We start from the raw sequence: 20,773 nt of genomic DNA, 5'->3' as shown, positions 1-20,773 counted from the left end.
AAGCTATTAGAGCATGAAGCTGCACTAAGACTTTTCGGACTTCCAGTGTAGTTGACATTTATATGGCGTTTTACATGCATTTTCTTAGTTGATCCATATAAGAACCTAGTGAGATAAGCCATCAATAGATAGGGATGGGGTGGGGTGGGCTAAGGGGCCTGGAGCAGAGATTTCAGTGGCTTGGGTGACTGCCAATGTGGAACGCCCCTGCACATATGCAGATATACATCTTGCTGATAATTTATGGTCATAGAGGGGTATGGTGAGGGTGAAGAGGAAGAGAGAAAAGAGACTAAGGGAATGAATGACTTGCCCATAGAAACAGCCAGTATATGTCAGAGGCAAGACTTGAACTCAAGCCAGGTCTTAGAGACTTCACACCTGTATGTGTCTCAGTGCAAGTAATAATACCTCTATTTTATCCCCAGGAAACCAGCTCAGGAAAGGCAAATGACTGTTATTTAAGATTACACAGTTTGTAAGTAATAGCACCAAGAGTAGAAACCAGATTTTTGACTAGGAAAGGATTTAAAGAGGTAGGGGAGAACCAGGAGAGAATTGTGAGGAAGGGAAGATCAGAAAGAGGGGTCAGCAGAGTGAGAAGCAGAGAATTCCTGGAAGATGAGCAGCATTGGATTTGGTGGTTTTGATAAGGAGGTCTGACCTTGGAGAGAACAGTTTCTTAAGGGTGGTGAGGATTGAAAACAGATTGCAAAGGCTTGTGGAGGACGTGGGGGCAGTGAATGTAGATGTATTAGAGGAATTTGTTTGTGTAGGGGAGGAGAGTTGATGAAGGGCAAGGGTGCTTGGAGGCTGGGAATAGAAACAGGGTCAGGTGCGGTTTGGAGAAAGTGTGGAGGGTGAGGCCCTCCTTCCTTTGTGAAGATAGCGCTAAAAAGATAGCACTAATTCAACTTACGCTCCCACCCTTACCGCTCCAGGCTGGCCAGAGCTGGGTTAGTGTGTGTGGGAGGGGTGGGGGGGATGGGGAAGGAGTCACTGATTTGGTAGGAATCAGGGAAATGCTTTCTGGGTCTGTCTCAGCCCCACTCGCAGTGGTCACCCCGACTCCCACCTCCGGTTCAGTCTCGCATCTCCATGGAGGCAGAGAACTGAAGTAGAGGCTTTGGGCCGGGTGGACCCTGGAGTAATATGGGAGGAGAAAGACTGGCCTGGAGAGGTGGGGGAGGTTACGGGCTTAGACGTTTCTTTCTTCTCAGCCTTGGGACTTGGGCTTCCGTAGCCCAGGACCAGATGGAGGAGTATTTGGAGGCAGGTGGCCACTGCTTCAGGTTCACCCTGCAGAGATGGGGTCTCTGTCCTCTGACCTTGAATGTCCCCTAACTCTGCTTTGCTCCCGGCCGCTTTTCCTGGGTCCAACTCTAGTCGGTTGGGAAGTTCCTCTTGTGATCTTTTTTTCTCTGGTCCTCGCGGAAAAGAGACCCTGCTCGCGAGGACTCCCGGTGGCCTCTGTTGCTCTCGGGCTCGGGGCAGGAGGAGGTGCCAGTGGGAGCCCTGATCTCGTTCGAGAAGGAACAGCTCAGCCCCGGGCGGATCAGAGGATTTGAAGCGGGAAGGGAACATCTGGAGAAACTGAGGCTGGGAGAGGGGGGCTAAGCCCAAGTCAGCGGGGGCTGAGAGACACCCCCTTCCAGGTCTAGGTCGGGTAGGAGTAGGGAGGATTAGCTAGGTGGACAGACGGACAGCTGCGGCTCGGTTGCGGAGGGGTGGGGGGAGACCAGGACGCGGGCCCAACGGGGGGCGGGGTCTGCACTGGCCCCGCCCCGGGCCGTGCGATTGGCGGGCCTGGAGAGGTGTGGCCTGGGCGGGAGGGGGCGTGGTTTCGGGGGGGCTGGCGTTTGCCGCAGGAGCGGAGCCGGAGCCGAGCGGGGAGCGGAGGGGCGGGGGCGCCGGAGCCCGCGGGCCGCTCCCCGCGCCCAGCGCCCGCCCGCCCGCCCGCCCTCCAGCTCTCGGGCTTCGGCTGCAGCAGCACCAGCGGGAGGCGGAGGCGCAGAGACCCCGGCCCTGCGGACAGAGACAGTGAGTGAGCGCGGCGAGGGAGGTGGGGGCCCGCGGGTGGCTTCGGCCCTCTGGCCCTACGTGCAGGAGTGCCCACTCCGGGCAGGGGGCAGGGGCACTGCCCCCACGCGTGCCCTGGCATGGGGACGGGGTTTCGGAGGGGAGCGGGGCATGCGATGACGTCATGCGCGGAGGGGCGCGGCCGGGATGACGTCACTGCCCCCAGGTTGGGGTATGGGGTCCAGGGGTTCCGTGGTTACCCACTGTGCTCAGGGATGGCGTCGGGGGAACCCCTGAGGCGGGATCCCCCGCCTTCCTCCCTTCCCCTTTCTACCTCGGACACCTGGGTTCCTGTGTCTTCTTCATCCCCAGCCTGAGGACGCCCCACAGTCAGGGGTTGGGGGGGGAGATAGGACCGGGAATAGAGCCGGACACCTGGGTCACCCATTCCCTGGTCATGTGTGTGGGAGGGTGCCCTCTAAGCCCTCGGGCATCCAGCCAGATGCTACCAGATTTGGGGGTAGGGGAAGGAGAACAGCAGGAAGACAGGACTTAGAAGGACTAGCCCACCATTACACTTTAGGCCAAATTTTGCAAAATCCTGAGCTCCCCTTTCAGCCTGTCCCAACTACTGCCACCACCCAGGTAAGGATCAAGGCCAGTGTCCCTTGACTTCTTGGACATCCCCCTCCTCTTAATCCACCTGTGCTCTCTCCTTTCCCTCCTTGCCCTTCAGTCCCCTCCCCTTCCACAGTATCTGACTCCCAAGCCTGTTCTCCTCCTCAGACTAACCCGAGTGGTCAGCTTGGCCACCTTGTAAGCATTCACATCCTGCCTTCCCTCTGGGGACCCTGGATGGTAGGGCACAGGAGTGGGGGAGGAGAGTTGGTAGTGGAGCAGCTACTGCTGTCCGTGTTCATTCATTCAATAAGCATCTGTTAAGTGCAGAATGTGTACCCAGGCCTGTGGTAAGCATGGGGAGATGCAGAGTGTAGATGGCAAAGGGCGTATGGCCCCAAGGACCTTGCTGACTAGTAGGGGAATAACTCTTCTCCTGGGTTACATAGTTACGGAGAGGCTGAGATGGACAGTCATTGCTAAGGTGGGAGGGAAGGGAGGATCAGGGAAGGCTTGGTGAAGAAGATGCACCTCGAAGGGTAGAAAGCAGCTAGGGTGTACAGAACATTGGGAGCAGAGCCACAGGCATGTAAGGGAATGGTCACAGGGAGACTGAGAGTCACCGTGGGGGGCAGAGAAGAGGCCAGTTTGACTGGAGAACATGGGGAAAAGTACAAAATGAGACTGGAGAGGCCAGTGGGGAGCAGAATGTGGAGGTCCTTGAACTCTGGACACAGGCATTGTAACTTCACTAGGTGGGCCACAGGAAGCTACTGGAGGCTTTTGAATGACAATGGGAGGCAGCTGTGATGAGAGAGAGAGAATGAATCAAGGAGAGAAGTACAGGGGAAAGAGGACTGGATCAGGAGTCAGAGAACCTAGCTTCGGATCTTGGCTCTGCCACTTTTGTGATCGTGAATAAGTCTTCACCTTGGGGCCTCAGTTTCTTCATTTGTAAAATGAGGGGATTGAACTAGAGGCTTCTGAGGGCCCTTTCAACTTTAAATCTATGATCCTCATGACCATGATCACCTACTGTGTTTGTTGTGACTAGTTCTGTGCATGAGAAAGATTATTCTGATAGTCTGAAGAGAGAGGGAGAGAGTCAGGGTAGGGTGGGATTCTTTGCCCTACACTCTGTGGGTTGCACCAGGTCTGGAGCTAGTGGTCTAGATAATGAACACACCATTCCCAGTGTCCAAGGGAGCCATCTATGATATCTGAGGGGAGCAGGTGTTGTAGTCACAAGACCCCTTTAAGCTGCAAATGACTGTAGAGGTCAGCCAAGTTAAGCCCGTTATTGTGAAAATGGGGAAACTGATGTCCAGAAAAGAGACAGATTTCCCAGGCTGCCAGATGGTTGAGCCTGTTCTTTGTCCTGCCAGGGTCCAAGTGGTGCTTGTGAGGGTGCTGCCCTCCGGGGCATCTGGCAATCCACCTTCTTAAGACTGAGAAATAGTTAATTGTAAGCCTTTATTGAGCTCCTACTGTGTATCTCTCTCAAGTGCTAAGCCCTGAGGATATAAATAAGAAAAAGAAAGAGTCCCTCCCCTCCCTGAGCTTAAAGTCTGATAGGGGAAGTTGGGACAGAAGGAATCTGAAAAGGGTGGGGAGGAATTAAAGGGAGGAGAAAGTATGTGTGTGGGAGAAAGGTCTCAACTTAGGACCTTCTTGCCCCAGTTCCCAATAAGAATTAATAGTTAGCTTTTATGTAGCACAGTAAGGTTTGCTTGGCACTGTATATAGGCTATCTCATTTAATCCTCACTATAACCCTGGAAGGTAGGTGCTGTAATTATCCCCATTTTACAGATGGGGAAACTGAAGCTGAGAGAGATTAAGTGACTTTCCCAGGGTCACACAATTAGTGAATGCTTGAACTCTGGACTTCCCAAGTTTGGTTCTCTGTTCACTACATCACCCAGCAGCCTCAGAGTTCCATTGTATGCCTAGCCCCCTCTTTTCCCTTCCTATCATTAACTCTCCAGTGATTAGCACAGTCCAAGAGCTTGATACGTTTGAATTGAACTGAAGAATTGGCCTGAGAGGGGCATGTAGGGCAAGCTGTAGTAACTGAGGAAGCTCCCCAAGTCTGGAGAGAAGGCTCAGACTCTCCCTGAGACTGAGAAGAGAATGCCCCATGTCCTACAGGTGTGCCAGCGGAATTCAGGGCTGAGGGAGTTCAGAAGTGGGTGAGTTGGGTGGGGCTGCTGAAGGCAGTTCTGGGCTGGTGGGAGGCCTGTGGGGCTCCATGCCTCAGTTTCTCCATCCATAAAAGGTGATTGCTAAATTCTCTCCTAATGCTGACATCCTACAGATGTAGTTAGGCAAAGCTTCAAGGTAGGACTTGAGCTGACAATAAGTGTTTACAAATACCTGCTATGTACTGGGGGAGGAGAAAGAGAAGAGAGGGCACATATGATAGAAGCCAGACTCCTGCCCTCAGCATTGGCATTATCCTGGAATGTTTGGAGCACAGGGAGTCTGGCCCAGTGGAAGCAGAGAAGACATGGCTAGAGCAGTGTGAAACTCTAAGACCATAGGATTTAGCCTGGGTTTTTTCCAAACAAATGAAGAGACTCTTGCCTCCTAGCGGGCAATGACTTGGTCATGTAAGTAGTAAGTAGCAGGACCAGATCCAAACTGACATTCAGTCTTTTTTCCGTGATATCCTTCTGCCTCCCTCTCCCAGATAAGACTGGGAAGGTAATTGGGGATCACATGAGGTAGGGTCTTGCATGTCAGACTAAGGACTATGGAATTTATCCCCTGGGCATATAGGGAGCCACTGAAGATTTGTGTGCTGGGGAATGTTACAGAAAGTTTTGTGCATTAGGAAGATAAATCTGTGTGCAAGATTGGTTGGGGATGGGCATGAGGGGCAAGGAGCCTGGAGGTGGGGAATCTGGAATGGAAATGGACAAGGCACAAATCTCGAACGTGGCAGAAATGAATCTGGGGGTCAGGGTTGACCACAAGCTGAAAACTAGTCTCATGAGCGAAGCCAGAAAGCACCTCGTCCCAGTGCTGTGGCCAGATGCTGTGCATCACTTGCACCTAAGATGATCACAAGATTTTAGAAATCCTGGAAAGGACCTTAAAAAGAATATATCCCAGTCCCCTGATTCTATCTGACATAAGCTGTCCACAGAGGATGGGAAGGAAGAAAATGGGGAGCATTGAAACCTTAACAATCTACCGCCCTTGGAGGTAGGGCGAGGCTAGGAATTGTGGTCAGATTAAAGGAAGAGCTCTGGTGAAGGCTCCAAGGATCTGTAACATTTTTATCAGTTATTTGGATGGTGAAAGCATCTCTGGCATACCTATCAGACTTTCAGATGCCACAAAGCTGGGAGTGGTAGCTAACTTGTTAGACAACGTAGTCAGCATGCAAAAAGATCTTAGCAGGCCACAGTGATGAGCAGAACCTAATAAGGTGAGATTTTAACAGATGATCATTTTTGACATAATAAACATCAACAAAGTTGAACAACTCCCTCTGCCAGCAAGCGGTTCTGAGATGGAACTAAATGAATTACAGAAAGCCCATCTATAATTTATAGACTCAGAAGTGGGATGTGAACCCTGGTCTTCCTACAGCCAAGCCCACTTGCTATCTGCACCATGCCACATCTTACCAAAGAATAACAAGTAGGTTTGTTCCATGTCCCCTTCCAAGTCTGGCTTTCCCTTTTTTTAGTGTGTGTACATTTGTTTTGACTGAAGATGAAATGTAATAGATAGAAATGCAAAGTTCTGCACTTCAGTTCAAAAAATCAATAGCACAAGGAAAAGATTATTCAGTGAGTCTAGCTTCCTGCAGGCCTCGGAGTGAGTGACCAAGGGGACAGTATGGCATCTTATATTATCTAAGGAGAAGACAGAGTGGCAGAATAGATGTTTAAAGTCAGAAGAACTGGTTTCAAATTCTGGCTATGCTACTTATTATCTGTATGACCTTGTATGTCCCTCCTCTTCTCTGGGCCCCAGTTTCCTTCTATAAAATGAGAAGGTTGGACTAAATCAGAGGCTCTTAACCTGGAGTCTGTGAACTTTTTTTTTAAAAAAAAAATTTGATAACTGTATTTCAATCTAATTGGTTTCCTTTCTAATTCTGTGTATTTTGTCATCCTGTATATGCTGATGAATTTAAAGACATTATTCCCAGAAGATAGGTATAGGCTTCACCAGACTGCTAAAGGGGTCCATGGTACAAAAACAAGGTTAAGACCCCCTGGACTGGATGGCCTTTTAGGTCCCTTGCTTTCTTGATTCTGTGAGTAGAGATGGGGACCTTTGGCGACTGTTAGCCACCTGGATTCAGGGGTGGGGTCCACCCCCTGTAATACAGCTGGAACATTATTGGGAGGAAGGAAGGGCTGAAGAAATTCCAAAGGCTGGTACTGCAATCAGCAAAGGTGAAAGTCTAGGGGATCAGGCCTGGGCCAGTGTACCAGGAAGGAATCCATCCTTGCCCCAATCCCTCTCCCTAATAGGCCCTGTTGACTTGGCTCAGTCATTTGGAGTGGGGTGGAAAGGGTCATCTGACACCACCCGTCTTAGCTGTTTGGGGACAAAGGGGCAGGGTCCATTCCTACCCCCCACCAGGGTTCAACCCGGAAATCCCCAAAAGAAGTAACATGAGCCATCCCCTCCCCATACACAGACACCTGTCTTGGATAGAGTGTGTTGAGGAAGGCCAAGTGGCAATAGGGTAATACCCAATGGAGGAGGCTGTATTTACAGAAAACAGCTGGGACTTTGAAGAGGGAAGGCCTCCCAGAGGTGAGGACTCCCGAGCTAGGTTTTGAGGGAGCTCAAGTGAGTGAGTGGGCAAGTATGTGTGTGTGGGGGTGGAGGTGGGGGTGGAGTATGTAAAGGTCTCACACTTTCTGGAGCATTTGTGCCCTAAGGCATTGCCCGCCTTCTTGGAGGGCCAGGCTGGCTGCTTCCCTCTCTGGGGACACAGTCCCCTGGCAGTGATCAGAGTAGGTGATGCTTCTTAAGAGATACTTACTCCCCACCCTTTGTGCAGACACACACATCCAGGAGGGAATTCTGGAGGAGTGGTGCCCCAGGTGCAAACCTAGGAGTGTATAGTTTCAGGTTCATTTCTCAGGCCTAGGGCCAAGGAGAGTCTCAGGCCTACTCACCTGTTCCCGCCTCTGAAACCCCTCCTTCACTTTCTATGCTTCAGGAAGCTCTCCTGCCTTACCCCCACCCCAGGACCTTTTTCGGTCTGTTCTATGAACCCCTTGTTCCCATCTGACCTGCCCCCTTGCCCCTATTCACTCACACACTGCTGGTTGGACTTCAGCGGGGACAGGGTTAAAGGCCAGGCCCCTCCTTTTGCCAGTGGGAGGTAGAAGCTCGAGGGGTGGGGCAAGGGACCCAGCTAGCAGAGAACGGCAGCACCACCATCCCTAAGCCCTCTGGGTGAGTCACCCTCAGGCCAGGGGGCTCCTAGCTAATAGGATTAGGTCCCTGTGGGTTGGGACATTTGGGTTTCTTTCTAGCACCTCCCCAGATTTAACTGCTTTGGGGGAGGGGAGTATAATGAAAGCCTAAGCCTTCAGTTCCTCCCTTGTCTCTGCTTTTTCCCCCTTCCCTACATGCGCACACCTGTAAAGGTGCCCAGGAGTGAGTGCACAAACACGCATGCCCCTCCTCCTCCCCATTTCCGCATTCCAGTGTAGGGGTTGGGAGGGGGATTTGGGGCAGGTGGTGAGGTTAATGATAAATGGAGGAGGTTTGAGAATGTCCCTTCCATTTCCTCCCCCTCCTCCTTCTCACCCCCCAGGTGAGTGTTAGTACTGGCTGCTGAACCTTTTGTGTCAGGCAAAGGAGTGGAAATGTCAGAGCCCTTGACCCCACATGGCCCTGGAAGTCTGTGTTACAGGAAGGGAGGAGGAAACAGGAGTCTGGGATAGAGGGACCCCTGGGGCCAGGCATAAGTTTCACTGACTGTTAGAGTAGGCATTCAAGTTCAATCTCCTCTTTTTACAAAGGGAAAGACTCCAGCTCAGAGAAGAGGAAGGGACTTCTTCAGGGTCAAGGTTGTTAGAGCCCCTCATCTGTAGGCCCAGTGGCTGAGGCCAGAGGAGGAGAAACAGCCCTGAAGGGCAGGTTTCTGCTACCAGAGTCTCCCCAGGAGTGATCAGAGGCCCTCTCCAAGCCTAGACATCCTCGATGTGGGGTCAGTGGGAGCCCAGGGGCTGGGAGTTGGCCCTCTTTTCCCTCTGCTCTCTCCTTTGGCAAGTTCGTTTCACTCCCGTGTCTTTAATTGCCACCTCTGCACAGATGCTTGCCATTGAGACTTAAAAGAGTACAGGACTTGTAGCCAAGACAGACATGAGTTCATGTCTGAGCTCCAGTGCATTTCCAACTCTATGACCCTGGGTCATATGACTGATCAGCGTTTTGAGCCTTGGTTTCCTCACCTGTAAAATGGGAGTAATACTTACTCTTATGGGGGCATTGTGAGGAAAGCAGTCTTTAAACTCCCCAGCGTTGTATAGATGGGTTATTGTTATTCTGCCTCTGCCTTTGACCTCTTAGTCACATCCCCCTCCAGCTTCATCTCCTGACTTTATTCTGTCAGTCATGTCAAGTATTTATCAAGAGTCTCACTATATGCCATGCACTGGACATATTACGAATGGTGAAAGGTTTCAAGGAGCTCACATTCTAATGGAAAAAGAGCATTCAAACAACTATGAGCAAATAAAATAAACTAGATACAAGAGAAATTGTAGGTGATCCAGAGGGAGCCACCAGCATCAAAGAGGATCGGAAAAGGCTTCCGGCAGAAGGCAGGATTTTAGCTGGGATTTAAAGCTGAGGAGGAAGAGAAATCCAGAGACCACTTCTCCGAAGTTTCCCCTGTTCACAGTTGGAGGGTTACCTTTCACTTTCCTCTTCCCTAGGCTCTCCTGTCCACTTGGTTGCCGAGCCCCGTCCCTCCACCTCCCCAGGGTCTCATGGCCCTCCACCTCGGCTTCCCCTGTGGGCCCCATCACCACCCACTCTGCACTTTGGCAATGGCCTCCTCCAAGTCCAGTCTCTGAATCCAGCTCTCTTTCTATTGTATCCTGCTGCCTCCCCAAGGTTCTCAAGGTCATATCGATGAGCAATTATGGAGTCATAGAATGAGAGCTGGAAGAAAACCGAGAGGCCATCAACCCCAGATGAAAAAAACCACACTCTAGGTAGGTTCAACATCTTACCCAGGGTCACACAGCTAGTAAGTGTCAGAGGCAGGTTTCAGACTCTGAGTTCAGTTCTCCCATTGGTCCACTATGACATGATATCCCTTCTGGACACAAACCCAACAGACCCTAGCAGCCTGGGAAGCTTTTTAGGGAAGGGCCCCAAGAGAGACAGTACATCTGTTAGCCAAGAGGAGCCTAGCTAAGTTTGGAGAGGCTCATCATCCCACCGGCCCAACCACCCAGTAAGACCAAGGAAGGCATAGAGAAGTTGCTGCTGTGTGTTGCCCACACATGGATCAACTCCCAGGGCCTTGAAATGTTGAAATTAGGCACAAATGGGTAAAAATCTGCAGTGGTCTTCTTTAGTACCTACTGAGGAAAGTTCAGACTTCTCTGCCTGGTCCTCAAAACCTTCCCCGACCTGCTGCCAAGCTACATTTCTGTCCTTTCCTTTCCTGTCCTGATGCCTAACCCCATTCCATCCTTCCTCAGCCATCCCACATCTTCTCTATGGTCCAGCTCAACTGGACCACTTTCTGCCCTCTCCTGCTTAAGCCAGATGGCTGAGGAAGCCTTCCCTGTTGTCCCCTCGCCCTTTATAAATAAATGTAAAGAAATAAATAGGGCCTTCCTCTTTGGGCCCTCCCAGTCTTTTTTTGGGGGGTGGGTGGATAGGGTGTGTGTGGGGTGGGGGGTTCCTGGGATGCATATGCTGTATCATAGAAAGAGTGTTGCACTTGGAGCTGCAGGACTTCTATTTGAACTCTGACTCTGGTATATAAACTGTGTGACCACGAACAAACCACATAATCTCTCTGGGCCTCAGTTTCCTCATCTGTAGAATGGAGATGATAAAACTTACAGTACCTCTCTTACAGGATTATTGGGAGGAAAGTTCTTTGGAGGGAAAATGCCAAAATACTATAGAGTTGTTGTTATTATTACTGTAAAAGAACCTGCTTAATCTCTGGGACACCAACTCCACTTCCAGACTGGTGCTGAGGATTATTTAATTACTGCCTTAGTAATTTAGTAATACTGCCTTACTTCTCCTTTACTAGTCCCGTTCTTTTTTAATTTCTAAGCCCTAGCTCAAATCCTTAACCCTTGACCTCCCATGGCCCTCAGCTTGCCTATCTCCCTGGATCCAGAGGCCTATCATACCCCATCTGTAATGACCTCCCTTCTTTGGCTCTGCCTGCCACTATCCCTGGACCCCAGTTCTGCCATTTCCTCCTCCTTCCTTTCTGTTCTCCCCTCCCTCCATCTCCACATACTCCGGATCATAAGAATGAAAGTGGATTTCAGAGTTTATTCACAAGGGAAAGAGGTCACACAAGAAAACTCTCTAGAATGGGATTACAGGAAATTAAATATACATATAAAAAATAAAAATAACTACCCTCCTTCCTTTTGTACTTGAAAGTTTACAAAACCCAAAGCAATTTTTTTTGAGGAGGCAGCATGTTATCCCTGTTTTACAGATGAGGCAGTTGAGGCTCAGAAATGAAATGACTTGCACCAGGTGTCAGAACCCAGTCCTGTGCTTTTTTCCAGGTTACCTAGGTAGGACCTGAGCCTCCTAATTTCTTCTGTAACTCAAGAGTCCTAGTCCTAGTTTACCCTCTTGATTCTTTCTCCCTCCCCACAGCTCTGCATCCTCCTGGTGCCCACTTCGGAGCCCAGGGCCCCCAGCTAATTTTAGGTTTGGCTACTAGAATAACCCTGTTCTGTAATCACCAGCTCCTAGAATCAACTGCCCTGCCTTGCCCACAGGGGGCAGTATATGCCAGTGATTCTAATAGCACCTAGGATTTTTGTATTTGGAGCTGGAAGGACCCTAGTCATTTTACAGGTAGGAAACTGAGGTCCTGAGAAGGCAGGGATTCACTCAAGGTCACACAGATAGCGAGAAGAGCTGTCGTTCAGTCCCATGGTTTCTGACTCTAAATGTGTAACTGCATTTCTTGCATCATACTATGGAAGAAAACTCAAGTTAGCCCATTGCCCAGAACTGAGGATAATCTGACCTGAAATCCAGTTTGCCTCCTAAATTCACAAAGCCATCCTTTTTGTCATGCATACATAATTATGTTAGAGCTATCTACATAGTTCTCTTATTCCCTCCCAGACTTTCTGAGGGCAAGGAATACGTTTCATCCAAATTTGTATCCCCTACAGTAGCCATCACTAGGCTCTCTACAAAGGGACTACCCATAGGGACTGGACCTTGGTATAGGGGGGGACCTGAGGCCTCAAGGCCACATGTGGCTCTCTAGGTCCTCAAGTGCAGCCCTTTGACTGAATCCAAACTTCACAGAACAAATCCCCTTCATAAAAGGATTTATTCTGTAAAACTTGGCCACACCCAGGACCTTAGAGGGCCACATATTGCCTTGAGGCTGGAGGTTCCCTACCCCTGGTATAAGGAATGCTTAGGAGAGGAAATTCCATCTACTGATGCAGAGTGGTGCCTTCTCTGTTTTAGAGAGTTGCCTAAAGCACAGAGAGGTTAAGGGGTTTGTTTGGGGTCTCACAGCTAATATGTGTCAGAAGAAGGATGAACGCAGGTCTCACTGGTCAGCTCTCTATCTTCTATGCTTAGCAGCCTCTTACACATATATAGTAGACATTTAATAGATGTTAGTTGAATGAATGAATGAATGAGTGAAGGACCATTCTGGGGCTGTGGAGGCTGGGACCAGAGGGAAGAATGTCTCCTGGCTGACCAGCCCCCTTGTCTGCAGTGCCCCGCTCACTCAGCCATGGCGAAACTGGAAACCCTGTCCGTGTGTGCTGACCCTGGCCGCGACCCCCTCCTGGCCTTTGCCCCTCGGCCACCTGAGCCCCGCCCCGCAGCCCCTCGCCTGGTGGCCATGGGCAGTGTGGGCAGCGGTGTGGCCCACGCCCAGGAATTTGCCATGAAGAGCGTGGGCACACGGACGGGTGGGGGCTCAGGTGGGGGTGGCCGAGGGGGCTACCCTGGGCCAAGGGGCAGTGGGCCAGGGTCTGGCAGTGGGGACCTCCCAGCCAGATACCCCTCCGAGGACAAAGCCCTGGCCAACTCCCTGTACCTCAATGGGGATCTGCGTGCCGGGGCCAGTGGTGGTGTCAGTGGAGACCGGACGGATGTCTGTGGCAACATGGTCAGCAGCAGCAGTGACAAGGCCCCACCCCAGTACCGGGAGCCCAGCCACCCACCGAAGATCCTGCCCACCTCTGGCAAGCTGGACCAGGTCAGCCCTGTGTGCTATCTTTAGACCCCCACCAGAGGAGGAACTCTCAAGCCTGGGGGTCCCCACTCTCATTCCTGAGTGGTCAGTGTGGGGAAATCTAGGAGAGTCCTCATCTGAAGGGGCTATCAATAGGGAGGCACGCGGGTGGAGGGCCCAACCCCCTGGATACCTGCCTCCCCTAGCATGCAAGGAGCAAGGGATCCCAGCTTGAAACCCTGTCAGTTTTTCCTAGTGCATAAGCAGCTCAGGGCACACTGTCTTGAATTCCCGTCCCCATCTTCTCCTGTACACAGTGAGCAGAAGGGCCCCTCCCTCTAGTGCATGTAAAACAGCCTCAGCCCTGATTGCTGCTTCCAGTGTACTGGGAGTGGAGGCCACATCCTGAGACTGTCTTCTTTTGCAGTGCACAGAGCCTCTGGTGAGACCATCAGCCTTCAAGCCAGTTGTGCCCAAGAACTTCCATTCAATGCAAAACCTGTGTCCACCCCAAAGCAATGGGGCTTCAGACGGGCGAAAAGGCCCCGGGGGCCTGAAGGGTGGTGGGCTGGACAAGGCACGGACTATGACCCCAGCAGGCAGCAACAGTGGGGGTGGTGGAGGCAGCAGTGGGGGTGGAGGACTCTCCGACTCAGGCCGCAACTCACTGACCAGTCTGCCTACCTACAGCTCAGGCTACAGCCAGCACCTAGCACCCCTGAGTGCCTCCACCAGTCACATCAACCGCATTGGCACAGCCAGCTATGGGGGTGGGGGTGGCCCCAACAGTGGGGGCCCTGGCTATCATGACCTTTCCTCTTCAGACAGCGGGAGGGCTTCCAGCAAGAGCACACCCTCCTTTGGTAGGCTGAACCCCTTGGGATCTGGGGAGGGCGGTGGCACCAGTGGCGTGGGAGGGGTTGGTGGGGGCCTGGGCTCTTTCCCGGCCTCTCCCCCTTCACCGGATGCAGTGATCCAGGAGCTGGAGGAGCGCCTGTGGGAAAAGGAGCAGGAGGTGGCAGGGCTTCGGAGAAGCCTGGAGCAGAGCGAAGCGGCCATTGCCCAGGTGTTTGAGGAGCGGCAGAAGGTGTGGGAGCGAGAGATGGAGGAGCTGAGGCAGAACTGTGCGGGGAAGCTGCAGCAGGTGACCCGCCGTGCCCAGCGTGCCCAGCAGGGCCTGCAAATGCAGGTGCTGCGACTCCAGCAGGACAAGAAGCAGCTTCAGGAAGATGCAGCCAGGCTCGCTAGGCAGCGAGATGAACTCCAGGAAAAGGTGGCTGCCTGCCAGAAGGAGCAGGCTGACTTCCTGCCCCGTATGGAGGAGACCAAGTGGGAGGTGAGGGAGCTGCGTGGGGTTGAGGGGTAAGCTAGGCTTGCAGATAAAAAAACCCCCAAAATCCACAAGCCTGGCAGGTGACTCTCCGAGTACCCGCATCGCAGCCCTGTCTTCTCACTAGAGGGGGCCAGAGAGGCAGGAGAAGAATGACCTTTGGGATCCCATGGGCGTGGGTGTGGTTTGGGACTGAGTTTGGAGGCTGGGGAGGGTCTCGCGTAGGGGTGCTGCTGGGGTTGATGTAGGAGTCACCACACTCGCCCCCAGGTGTGCCAGAAAGCGGGTGAGATCTCACTCCTGAAACAGCAGCTGAAGGAGTCCCAGGCGGACGTGAGCCAGAAGCTGAGCGAGATCGTGGGGCTGCGCTCGCAGCTGCGGGAGGGCCGGGCCTCCTTGCGCCAGAAGGAGGAGCAGCTGCTGACCCTGCGGGACTCGCTGGGCGCCAAGCAGCCCAGCCTGGAGCTGCAGCTGCGGGAGGGCGAGACGGAGCTGGGCCCGGGGTTGCGCCTGCGGGACCGCGTAGGCCCCAGCGAGCCTCGGGCAGGGGAGGCTGCAGCCGCCGACGGGACTGCAGCCGCCACCACCTCCGGGGAGCCCGCAGAGCTCTGCGAGAGCGACGAGGCCAAAATGCGCAGACAGGCAGCGGCATCCTCCTCCTCCTCCTCGTCCTCGGGCCCCCCCCAGGACGGGGAGGGCGACGGGGCAGACACGGCCGGAGCCCGAGCCCTGCGGCGGGAGGTGGGCCGCCTGCAGGCAGAGCTGGCGGCCGAGCGGCGAGCCCGGGAGCGGCAGGGAGCCGGCTTTGCCGAGGAGCGGCGCGTGTGGCTGGAGGAGAAGGAGAAGGTCATCGAATACCAGAAGCAGCTGCAGCTCAACTACGTGGAGATGTACCAGCGCAACCAGGAGCTGGCCCGGCGCCTCGGGGAGCTGGGGGCCGCGGGCGCCTCCCTGCCCGCACCCATGCCCCTGCCTGGACCCGTGCCCGCGGCCCACAGTGTCTCGGGGGAAGAGAAGAAGGCCTGGACCCCGTCCCGCCTGGAACGCATCGAGTCCACTGAGATCTGACCCCAACCGGCCCTCCCCGGACAGGTCCATGGGCACTGAACTCGCTCGACATTTTTTTCTAGTTTGGACAAGATGACCAAGGCCCCACCCCCAATGACCCATGGTGGCCTTTGGTACTAAATCTAGGTCCGCGGCCCCAGTCCCTGGCCCTGGGGAGCCCCAGCTTCCACACCCCTTCCCCAGAGTCCCCAGACCAAAGAGGTTCACGAAGCTCCGGTGACCATACCCCTGTCCACCCACACCCACGCTGTGTCAGCCCCAAGATTTTCCATTCCCAAACCCTAGGCTTCCAATCCTAGGCTCCTGCCTGGAGGAGGAGGAAGAAGGCACTGGCTAGTCTGCTCAGGATCCATGGTGGGGTGGGGATAGAGGCACGTAGAATCTTAAGTAGATAGCCGGTGGAGTGGGACTTGGAGAAGCTGGGGGCTGGCCCTGACTACCGATGATCCCAAAGCACACTTTAAGAAAGAGTCCTGGACCAGTGTCTCCCCTACATCTCCCTATCCTAGCCCTTGCCGAGTCCCCCGACCCCGTCTCCTCCGTGCACTTTCTAATTGGGGTTATCTGCTCGGCACGACCAAAGACCCTAGGGCCCTCCCCACACGCATCCTTCGGTAGAGGCAAGGACCCACTCCAGCACTTTTTTCTCTAGAATGGTTGAGGGGTGGGGTTGTAGATGAGGTGCAGGAAGTAGGGTTGGTGGCTGAAAGCCTAGAAGTTTCCTTGGGGATGGAGATGGGAGCTGAGTGTCTATCAGTTTGTCTGGGTCTTGCCATCTCAACACCTCTTCCACCCCCCTCCCCAATCTCAGTCACTCAGTCCTTGCCCCAGTATCTCTCCCTCCTCCCCTCCCAAACCCCCAAGGCTGAACACTGTCCCCAGCCAACCACCTCCCCACCCCCATCCTTGGGGCAAGAAGCTTGATCTCTGAAGCATCTCTGAAGCATTTCTGACCATCCACACCTTTAGGGTTTGGGTTATTTTAGGGAAATAACAAAGACACCAGGCCTTCCTGTGATGGGGCTAGAGGTGGGGGCCTTCTTGGGATTCACCAGCAATAACAGGGAGGTTCAGCATCGTCATCTCCCCCCATCCCAGAGCTGACCTGGGGGGAGCTGGTAAATCTTGTGCCCTCCCAATCCCACCCCTCCAAATCAATGGGCCCCTACAACTCCAAGCCCTGACTGCCCTACCCCAACTAGGACTGTTCTTGAACAACCAAATTTAATTCTTTGGACCCTTGAGACACCCCAGGAGCATGCATGATAGCCAGACTGACCCTCAAGGGTACAGATGGACAGGCTAGCCCCCTAGGAAAAGAGCCAAGGGAAAGATCAGGGGTGGGCTGGGAAAGCTAAGCCCTGGGGTGAGGGACAGAGGAAGGCTGCACAGCCTTCAAAGGTAGCAGCACCCTCAGCCTTTGAGAAGAAGCAGGTCTTAAAAGAATACAACCCTTGTCTATCTGTTTATCCAACTGTGCAGGACTTTTGGGGTTTTCACAAAGAAATAAAAAAGAAAGGCCAACCCCTCTAAAGGGGCCTTCCCTGGTCTCTGTCTTTATTGGGGGCATGCTGGATTGTTAAGAGGGAGGGTGAATGAGGTTCGAAGTCCAGGAGTCAGCTGGCCCTACTACATTGGCTTAGTCTAGGGGTGGGAAACCTGCAGCCTCAAGGTCACATGGGGCCCTCTAGGTGCTCAAGTGTGGCCCTTTGAGTCCAAGTTCTACAGAACAATCCTTGTATTAAGGGGATTTGTTCTGTGAAGTTTGGGTTCAGTCAAAGGGCTGCACTTGAGGACCCAAAGGGCCACATGTGGCTTTGAGGCCACAGGTCCCCCCTCCCCTAGTCAAAGTATTGTTTCAGACTTCCTTAGTACCAGTGGGTCCCACCCATCCAGACCCAGCTGGAGCCCACTCATTGAGGAAACAATTGCTGAGTGTTGCTCTGGTTCTCACAAGCAAGGATGGAGGCCCAGCCTTGGTCTGACTGAGCGCCATTCAATTTGGGGGCAATAGCTCAGCATAACATGGATGTTGGTGGAAGGTCCCAACAGGGAAGGGTAGGCCCAAGCTTCTACATAGGTTTCTGTCTATAATTGGACTCAAATACTGTAACCAACCTTCCTGTCAGTGGCAGTCCTGGACTGATTTCTAGTTCCAGCTTTGTTGCCATCCCTCTAAGACTTTGGGAGAGTTACTTCAATTCTCTTATCTGTAAAATAGATCTCTTCTACTTGGAATGGAGGGTTAATTGCCCTCTGACTTCCATAGGCAGAAAAACAATCCTGACATTACTTCTTGGGCTTCAGGCTCTACTTTTTCCATCAAAGGGAGATGGGATTTTTCTCTTCTGAGAAGAGGAAGTGACTTCCTCTGTTTTCTTCTAGAGGAGAGATCCTCAAAGCACATTGCTAAGAAAGTAAAAACCTGTACTTTGTGATGCTTCTCAGTCTGACTCCTGCAAGCTCTGCCTCCACAAGTTTTAAACACATTTCACTCCCTAAGCGCTGGTGGTGTCTTTCGAATACATTTTTAAAAAATTTATTTTATTTTTTTAATACGCTATTAATGATGATCTCACACCTCAAATCTCCAGGCTTCCTATTGCCGGTTCAATCAATTATACATTCCTGACCCTGGCATTCGAGGCCATCTCTGATGGCCTTAATATTATGGTTCTTTCGACCCTTGCATCATGCTACTTCTAGCTACAGGTAGTGGATGTTCTAGCCAATTGGACTGTTCTCCCTACCCTGTTCGTGTCATGCCATTTCTATCTCCTTGGTTTTAACACACACACATACATACCTCTCTACCTCCTCCTCCCCAAACCTGAAATGAACTCCCTGTCCCCTATCATTTATGACAGAGGTTTCCTTCTAGGCCCAGTTCAGTTTCTGCTGCTCTGTGGTCAAAGCAATATTTCCCTTTTCAAAATTCCCATAGGCCTTTGCTGGGACTTCTCTTTGGCACTGACTGAACATTCTGCATTATAGTCATTTTCAAATTCAACAAATAAGAATCACTTCCTTCACTGTGCTAGTTGTTAAAAAAGGAAGTTGACTTCAAAAACTTTGCAGACTATAAAGAGGAATAAGTAGGGGGTGCTGGTAGAATTTTAACATGATTCCCACCTCTCATGTACGTACTGTACACTTTTAAGTTTAATCTGCATTATTATCACTTTCTTAAATCGAAATAACAGAACAATGAAGCCCTGATTTTTGGAGGTATAAATGCTGAGCTAAAAATTTAACAATTGCCTGGCTTGCCCCTTCACACTCCTGATAAGATACATAGGGAGATACATACAACAATTGGCTTCCTCCAACATATCCCGAATAAGATACATATAACAAAAGTCTGGCTCCTCTACACCCCGATGAGATACATAGGAATATAATATAACACTTGTCTTCCTCCAACACACCCCTGATGAGATACATAGGGAGATACATAATAATACAGGGTAGGTTATGTTGGAGGCAGAGAAGAGCATAAGGGAAATTCAAAGGAGAGAAAGTCAATTAAAGGAAGAATTGATCCCTGAGCTGAGCCTTAAAGGAAGAAGATTGTGAAGGTTCAAAAAAAAAATATGACTTATGTGACTTCCTAGTTTAGCCAACATCTTGGCTACTAGCCAAAAGTGCAAGGGGTGGGGTGGGGTGGGGCAGGGGGCTGGGGAGGATTGTTAATGCGGTTTGTCCTTCATTCTCAAAGAGGGCTATGGCTTCTGGAAGGTGATGCCGGGACTTGCAAGTGAATTGCATTTAAGTGACAGAGGGCTGTGCAAAGTCACCAGCCTTTCTTTTTTTAAAAAATTAATTTTATTTTGAATTATCAATAATCACTTCCATAAGCTTTTGAGTTTTAAATTTTTCTCCCCCCACCTCCCTCCCTAAGACAGCACACAATCTGATATAGTCTATACATATACATTCCCATTAAACATATTTTCACATTAGTGATGTAAGTAAGAATTAGAACCAATAGGATGAACCACCAGAAAGAGGAAACAAAACAGAAGAAAATAAATAGCAAATAGTATACTTCAATCTGCATTCAAACTCCATAGTTCTTTGGATGTGGATAGCATTTTCCATCATGAGGCCTTTGGAGATGTCTTAGATCCTTGTATTGCTGAGAAGGGTTAAGTCTATCAATATTAGTACCTAACTGATTATGTTATTCCCTTCTTGAGCCAAATCTGATGAGAGTAAGGTTCAAACAATGCTCCTCTCCTTCCCTTTCCCTCTGCTGTAATAGGTTTTTGTGCCTTTTCCTGCAGTGTAATTTACCCTTGTCTGCCTCCTGTTTTCCTTTTCTCAGTACATTTTCATAGTTAGATCAGATTAATCCACTTACTTGGATCCATTTAACCCACTTGATTAAATTTTTTTTATCATGACATCAAAGTCAACTTATACCCACCCCATTTATATATATCCCTTTAACATGGTGTAATAACAATACAGTTCTTCCCTTGTAGGAATGTAAACAGCTTGCCCTTATTAATAAAATGTTGTTTCTGTCCTGTTTACCTTTTTATGTCTCTCTTGAGTCTTGTATTTGAAGATCAAATTTTCTGTTGAGCTCTGGCCTTTTTATCAGGAAGATTTGGAAGTCCCCTATTTCATTGAATATCCTTCTCCTCCCCTGAAAGATCATGCTCCTTTTCGCTGGGTCAGCCTAACTTTCTCCACCAGAGCCAACCAGTTCCAGTGGCAAGATACAAATCAGGATGGCTGGAGATGGCCCTGAAGATGGTGCCTCCGGCAAGTTGTGGTATGATGGGTGTGCACTGCCCAAAACGGAAGATTATTTTGGAGCTGTATGAGGAATGGATAGAAGGGACAGAATGCAGGCAGAGTGACCAATTAGCAGGTCATTATAACAGTGCAGGTGAGAGTCGATAAAGGTTGGACCCAGGGTGGACATAGGGGATAACCTGGAGAGTTATTGCAGGGTTGGAACTGACAGGATTGGCAATGATTGGGGGGGAGGGGAGAGGGCTGAGTGGGAAGGTAAGAGAGAAAAACTAAAAATGACCAAGTTTACAAGGCTGGATGATTACAAGAATAGTGATGCTATTGTCAAGTCCTGAAATAAAGCCATGAGTTGAGGAATAAAGTGTCTTTAATTAAGATAACAGGGTAGCAAACCTGCCACCCTGGGAGATGTCCCATGAATGCAGAGCACAGTGGATTTTCCAACTCCAAGACCCATGCAAAAAACTTCTTATACCTTTAGGAAGAGAGGGGAAGGAGACAGTGTGAGGTAGCAAGGCCTGGTCACGAGACCCCAGGTGCTCTTGGCAA

The 20,773-nt window shown here is 51.2% G+C and overlaps 1 protein-coding gene across 5 annotated transcripts; it reads left to right on the top strand.

Annotated features, from left to right (window-relative positions):
• The first annotated feature begins 1,931 nt into the window (after window positions 1-1,931).
• On the top strand, window positions 1,932-16,991 carry LZTS3 (leucine zipper tumor suppressor family member 3). Of its 5 annotated transcripts, none has more exons than XM_021005418.2 (5): window positions 1,953-2,040; window positions 9,563-9,844; window positions 12,595-13,083; window positions 13,487-14,395; window positions 14,660-16,991. In XM_021005418.2, exons 3-5 carry the CDS (start codon window positions 12,613-12,615, stop codon window positions 15,455-15,457), a joined length of 2,178 nt encoding a protein of 725 aa, XP_020861077.1. In that variant the 5' UTR covers window positions 1,953-2,040; window positions 9,563-9,844; window positions 12,595-12,612; the 3' UTR covers window positions 15,458-16,991. The 5 variants fall into 5 exon arrangements, with proteins under 5 accessions (XP_020861079.1, XP_020861077.1, XP_020861075.1 ...); XM_021005416.2 differs by having other exon boundaries at window positions 1,955-2,040; window positions 9,744-9,844; XM_021005419.2 differs by lacking the exon at window positions 1,953-2,040 and adding an exon at window positions 2,225-8,832 and having other exon boundaries at window positions 9,744-9,844.
• Window positions 16,992-20,773: the final 3,782 nt, after the last annotated feature.

Source organism: Phascolarctos cinereus, unplaced genomic scaffold, assembly GCF_003287225.1.
Source record: "Phascolarctos cinereus isolate Bilbo 61053 unplaced genomic scaffold, phaCin_HiC Scaffold_9;HRSCAF=440, whole genome shotgun sequence".
In the NCBI taxonomy this organism is placed as follows: domain Eukaryota; kingdom Metazoa; phylum Chordata; class Mammalia; order Diprotodontia; family Phascolarctidae; genus Phascolarctos; species Phascolarctos cinereus.
Note: the sequence above shows the minus strand (reverse complement) of the source record. Positions and strands in the feature narration are given on the sequence as shown.